At 46.9% G+C, this 6,223-nt stretch overlaps 1 protein-coding gene across 1 annotated transcript in view; it reads right to left on the bottom strand.

Moving 5' to 3' along the window:
• Positions 1-6,223, bottom strand: part of CYFIP2 (cytoplasmic FMR1 interacting protein 2) — a 96,145-nt gene that overhangs the window by 65,388 nt on the left and 24,534 nt on the right. Inside the window, exons 13-14 of the mRNA XM_006906461.3 lie at positions 2,826-2,992; positions 1,930-2,077 (exon numbers count right to left, since the gene is read on the bottom strand). Coding sequence (XP_006906523.1) covers positions 1,930-2,077; positions 2,826-2,992 — 315 coding nt within the window. The remainder of the gene's footprint in view (positions 1-1,929; positions 2,078-2,825; positions 2,993-6,223) is intronic.

Raw genomic sequence — 6,223 nt, 5'->3', positions numbered from 1 at the left:
TGCCTGGCCCTGGGCGGGGCGTAGGCCACAGAAGGAGTGGCACGCTGTCCCTACCGTATGGTACAGGCACCACCGTGGTTGCCAGTTGATCAGATAGTTCGCCCTCTGCAACCCTGTCGGTGGGCGTGTCTGTCGCCCCTAAGAATCAAGAAGCATGTTCTAATGATGGCCTTTGGAGTCCTCAAAGAAAGGATTCTTCGAGTCCAATCCATGTGGGTGTTGACTGATTTGTATTAAACTCTAACTATTTGAAAATCTATTTTGTCCATTCGAGGAGAATTCTTTTCCCACCTATACTGCTACTGAACAGAGCATTCAATTCACCGGAACAGTCAACATCCCAGCTACGCTAGATGCCCGTGTCCACTATGCTCCGAGGGCCCTAACGGAGCCCTGGGGTGGGAGTCAGGAGACCTGGTTCTTGTCCCACCTCAACCTGTGACTCACCTGGTGGCTGGGACAAGTCACTTCCCCTCTCTGGACCTCAGTTACCCCATCTGTAAAATAGGGGGAGGGGACTGGGACTAGTTTGTCTCTAAGGGCTCATCCAGCCTAGTCTAGGAGCCTAGTAAATGCACCTGTGCCACGTAACATGACTCAGTGGTGCTGGGGGGACTAACTGTTGGTGACATTCACCTTTCACTTGTCTATAGGAACACTCCCTCCTCTCTTCTCTCCACCCTCCCCCACCAACCTCTCTCTCTCTGCCAGCTGCCCTCTCTCATTCTCCTGCTTTCCAGGTTCTCTTTTGCCTTGTCTGTCTTTCCCTCACTCATGTCTGAGGACTTATGGAAACGCCTGACAGCTCTGCTCAGCCCCTCCAGGGCATTCTGGGCTGGAAAGGTCTCTGGCCCGTAACACTACACGGAACTGTTTGTAGAAGCTTCCGTGGGATGTCCCACAACCAGCAGGCAAGATTGGTGCAAACTGGCCCACGGACTGTGAAGCCAGGGGAAGTGACGATGACAGTGCGAGAACACTTCTCACCTCTCCGTGCCCCTGCCCAGATACAGACACACACACAATGAGAAGGGTCGGGGTGGGCCTCAGATGGCTCATCTCAGATGATTCATGGACTCAGGACGTCAGGTAGGAGAGAGGCTTAAAGGTCATGTGAGATGGGAGTTCCCAGCCTGGGGCTTCTGGGGCCTGTAAGACCTTTAAAAGCCACAGTGGATCCATATGCTTTTCCCCAATACCTCAGAAAGCCTACCAGGAACTACTCATCTTTAAGCAGATAAAGATTTAACTAAAATGCCCAGATTCTTTACTTGTTTTCCCTGTAAGTTTACAGATGATAAGCCTGTTGTTCAGGAGCTCTAGTTGGCAACTCTGAATCTCTCTGGTTCCTAGACTTTCTCTAAGGGGTTAGGGGCTTTCAGTTCTTGTGCTTTAGGGGGCTGTGGAGATTATTTTTTCAGTAACATAATCTCATCCAAAGTTATCATTTAATGGAGACGTTCAGAGCTCGGACAGGTCAAGGTACTTTCCCAAGATCACACAGCAAGTCAGAGACAGAACTTGTGAATTTCCAAGCTAGGATGTCACTGTAGGGGAAGGGGCCAGGATTCATTAAAGAGGGACAGAATAGATGCATATAGATTCCACTTTAAACTCCTCCTACGCTTTGGAACCAGTCCTGGTATTACCCCCATTTGCCAGATTAGACAACCGAGGCACAAAGAGATTGTGTAAATGTACCCCAGGTCACACAGGTATCTAGGACTAGAATCCAGGTCTCCTGAATCTTAAGCCAGTGGTCCTCCCTCTTATGTCAAAACAAGATGGCAGGATAAGACTAGAACAGCTGCTTGACCCTGCCCCTCCTGCCTGAGGACCCCCCCACCGCATCATGCCCAGCCAGGACGACCGGCCACGGCCTGGCTGGCCTCCACTCAGCAGAGCTGGCCTGTGTTTAGGGCTGCTTACCTGTGTGCTGGAGGGCCCCACAGCACGCCGAGGCACCTTGATGTCAAATCCGCCTTTGGGATCCTTCTCCCCTCTCAAGCATGGGTCATTGGGGGGCTCTCGACCCCCCTCCCAGTCACAGATGGTTTTTCGAATGGCCTGCAGGACACTGGGAAAGAAAGGCCTGAGGCTCAGACCAAGTTTCACCATTGGAAGGGGGTAAACAATACAAGCCTGTTTCTAGAGTCTGTGGTGTCCCAGCAGCACTTGTGAAATGTGCTCATCCCCGGCCCCACCCCCAGAGATGCAGGTTGAAGAGACAGGTGGTGTCATCTAGAAGTCTACATTTTACAACTTGCATTTTACACCCCGGGTGATTCTGACACCCACTGGCTCTCTGAGAACTCAGCTCCGAGCCTGCACAGTGGGGCAGAAGTTGAGTGAGGCAGGACAGATAGTTCTCCTTTTGGTTATCAGAGAGTCTCAGTCCTATTTAAACTCTTTATACTTAAAGTTCTAATAATCATTTACATTTATCGTTTACTTACTCCATGCTGCTGTGTGCCTAGGTGTACACATGGATTATCTCATTTTATCATCCCAACAGCCTGTGGAGTAGGTGCCATTGTCATCCACATTTTACAAATAAAATTGAGGTTCAAAGAGGGTAAGTAATTTGACTAAGTTCGCATAGCTAGACAGTGGTGGATACGGGCTTCAAACCCAGAGACTGAGGACGAATTTATCTCAAACGCCCAATCTCCTACGGCCTCCTAAATCTTGCTGCACCTTGCTGGGAGGGTCCGTGTGTTCAGAGGCTGCCCTGGAAGCCGCCTGGACAGGGAACTTCCTCTGTGGCCTGTACCTCGCACCCCCGATTTTTGATATGTCCCTGAAAAGGGCCACCGAAAACCCACCTGATAAGGACGTTCTTCTTCTTCCGCACCGCCTGCCGCAAGGGCTCACGCAGTGTCACCTGAGCGAAGTCCTGCAGAGCCGCGTAGATGGTGTTCCTTATGGCCTGGTTGAAGACGCTCTCCATCCTGCCCATGAGCACCTGCAGGCCTTTGATCATGGCGATCACCTGGCCAAGCACAGATCCAGGTCAGGTTCATCATGCCCTCTCGGCTCACCTGTCTGTCCAGCACCCTTCACCACATCACAGGGAGGGTGCCGTGTGAGGCGTCCAGAAGCACAAGGCTAACCAGTGCCACTCAAAATGCCAGTTCACAGCGAGATAAGCAACGTGTGCCAGAACAGAAATCAGCACCCTGCTTCCTTCAGCGAGAAAGTCCCGCCACAAAGCAAAGGTGCCAGCCGAACTGAACAGCACCCTTGGTGCAGTTGAGTTTTCACTCCAGCACCAGCTCCCTGTCTTGTCGCTGACTGATGACAAATGGCAACCGGTCCGTGGACTACGTTTGGAGTACCAGTCTGACCTCTGCAGGCCTCTCCACATAGCATGCATCTACAGACCATAGCAAATAGAACCTTTTCCTATAAGAAGTTTGAAAGAATTTTTACAATCTTTGCTTTTGAAATAATTTGGCTAGTTGCTACTTAAGTCCATAAAATAGGATTCCTGTAGAGGTCATGGGTGGCATCTGCCCCTCTAGCTGCCTCCTCCCCCACCCCTCAACTCACTTGTCTGTCTGCAGAGGTGAGGAGACAAGTGTCTGTGATGCGTATAGCCTGACCTCAGCATTCTATCTTGGGATCTGTCTGCCTGCGGGACGTGCGCCTTCTCCACTGGGTTCCCGTCTTCTCTTAATCATCCCCTCCCCATCCCCAGCAAGGGAGGCATGTATTTCTGCAGCTGCTCTGCCTGTTTCCCAGCAGGTAGGTTGAATGGGATGGGGGAGAAGGAGGAAGTCTCGTGTGGCCTTGGGTGGAAGCCACATTCTCTGGCCCAGCTGTACCAGCAACAAACCTGATCGTTTGACCTCCATCAGCCTCCAGTGCTAATTCCTAGATTGGTTCAGAATTCACGAGGGAAAGCATGGGCCACATCAGCTTCCTAGCAACTGCCACGCCCATCTGACGTGTTCGACTTTTTCCCCGCTGCACCAGACTGTAGGCACTTCAGGGGCACAGCTCAGCCATGCTGCGCGCACCTCATGCCCAGGGCCTGGGCCCATGGTGGGTCATCGAGAAATTTTTGTTGAAATTGGCAGTTACAAAATAGGCATGGAGATACAAAGCATAGCATAAGGACTATGGCCAATAATATTGTAATAACTATGTATGGTATCAGAGGGGTACTAGATTTATTGGGGTGATCACTTTGTGAGTTATATAGATGTCTAATCACTATGCTGTGCACCTGAAACTAATATAATATTGTATGCCACAACTATAACTGAAAAACGAAATAAAATATTATTTAAAAAAAGAAATTTTTGTTGAAAGGGAATGAATAAATAAACAAATGAGCTGAGGTAATAAGCCTTGTCCTTTCTCTAAACCTTGAAGGACGAAAAAGAACATTTGAGGTAGGGAAAATGGTAAGAACATAGTTTAAGACGTGAGGATTTTCACTGGAACCTACAAGTATAATGGTTTTGTTGGAGAGAAGCTTTAGTGTAGAGAAATACATAACAGGACAGAAGCCTTAAAGGAACATTACATCATAAAAGAATCTGAGCTCCAGGCTAGAGATGTAACCAGGAAATAATGAACCAGAGGAAGGAATAGATAATGAAGATGTTTCAGAATAACTCTAAACGTAGTAAACTGATGTTAGATCTAGGGGAAAATCTCTGCAACTTTGGGCCAGGCAGAGATTTCTTAGCTAGAACACAAAAATCTCAAGCCACAAAATAACTGATAAGTAGGATTCTATCAAAATTAAAAACAGTTGCTCTTCAAAAGGCACCCCCAAGAAAATGAAAGGGCCAAGTCACCAATTAGGAAAAATATTTGCAACATATAGATGACTAAGGACTTGTATCTAGAATATATAAAGAATTCTCACAACTGTTAGCTCTACCAAAAACAAAAGTTGTACAAAAAATGTGTTCACATTAGACTAGGTGATTCAGCAATAAACAATAGGTACTTGGTTACAATAGCATAGAGCAATTATTAATTTAACCAAAAAGTATGAAATTACCACTTTGGGAAGATGGAGGAAGGAAACTGGGTTTTCTTTTTTCTTTTTGGGGGGGCGGGGGAGAGTAGAGATGAGAGAGCTAAATTGCTATCTCCCAAAGTAGGAAATAATAGAAAATGCCCCAAACCAAAAACTCTATAGAAGACACAGCTCATCAGGGTGAAAGGTGTTCTCCTATTTTGGGATTCAGGGAGGAGTGTGGTGATACAAGTCACTTGTAAAATGCCACATAGAACTCTTTTTCTAAAAAAATTTTTTTATGTCTTACTGATAAAATAAAAATGATCCTCTCCATGCAAAGCAAAGTAAGACCAGAAGGAAATATAGAAAATGGTGGTCATCTTTGGATGATCTGATGAGGCTGTGGGAGGTGAGGGTAAAGGTGGGGTTGGGAGGGGCATTTATAAATGACCCACAGTGCATATGTGTTCCTTTTATTCAGGAAAGGTGTGAGCAGTTTTACAAAGTTGCATATCCCCTCCGACTGTAAGTCTCATTTTACACAGGCTTGCAGAGGACTTTCTCTTCCAGTGATGAAGACTGGGAGACGGTCTTCCAAGCTGATTATTAGCAGTGGAAGTGCCCGAGGCCAGGGGAGCACTCAGCACAACGCCAAAAGTGAGGACAATTGGTCTCTTGCCTGAAATTACACCCCTGAGCCTGGGTGTTTTAAAGTGCAGCCTGGAGATCCACTAAAGAACAACTTGAACCCCTGTACGTGTCTGACCCTTTGCAGCCTTCACAGCTCACTGATGCCATTATCTTCTTTGACGATTACTGTCTGATTCTCAACAATAACCCTGGGACTGAAGTAGGTAGAGATTACCAGCTCTGCTTCACAGAGAAGGAAGCTGAGGCTCAGAGAGAAGAAGTGGCCTTGGGCCCAAGTTCAGTATCCAGGCCTCTCTGACTTGTAGGCTTCAGAATGGCATGTTAAGAGGTAGCTGTCACTCATGACTTAGTGTGAAGGAGTTTCCCCTCCCCCAAAAGAGAAATATCTTTTTGTAATGAAACAAACTAACAACAGCAGCAATAGTAAGTTATAAAGCAGGAAGTAAGAGTCTCTTCTCCAGAAATTACCACTGTTAATGGTTGTGAATATGTCAATATAAGTACTTATGTTCTTTAGTTTTGAGCAAATACTCAAAAGTATATTAATTTTAATCTAAATGGAATAATTTTACATGTTGTTTTAATCTTTTT

The sequence above is a fragment of the Pteropus alecto genome, unplaced genomic scaffold (genome assembly GCF_000325575.1).
Source record: "Pteropus alecto unplaced genomic scaffold, ASM32557v1 scaffold40, whole genome shotgun sequence".
Taxonomy (NCBI): domain Eukaryota; kingdom Metazoa; phylum Chordata; class Mammalia; order Chiroptera; family Pteropodidae; genus Pteropus; species Pteropus alecto.
This window is presented reverse-complemented; position numbering and strand designations above follow the sequence as displayed.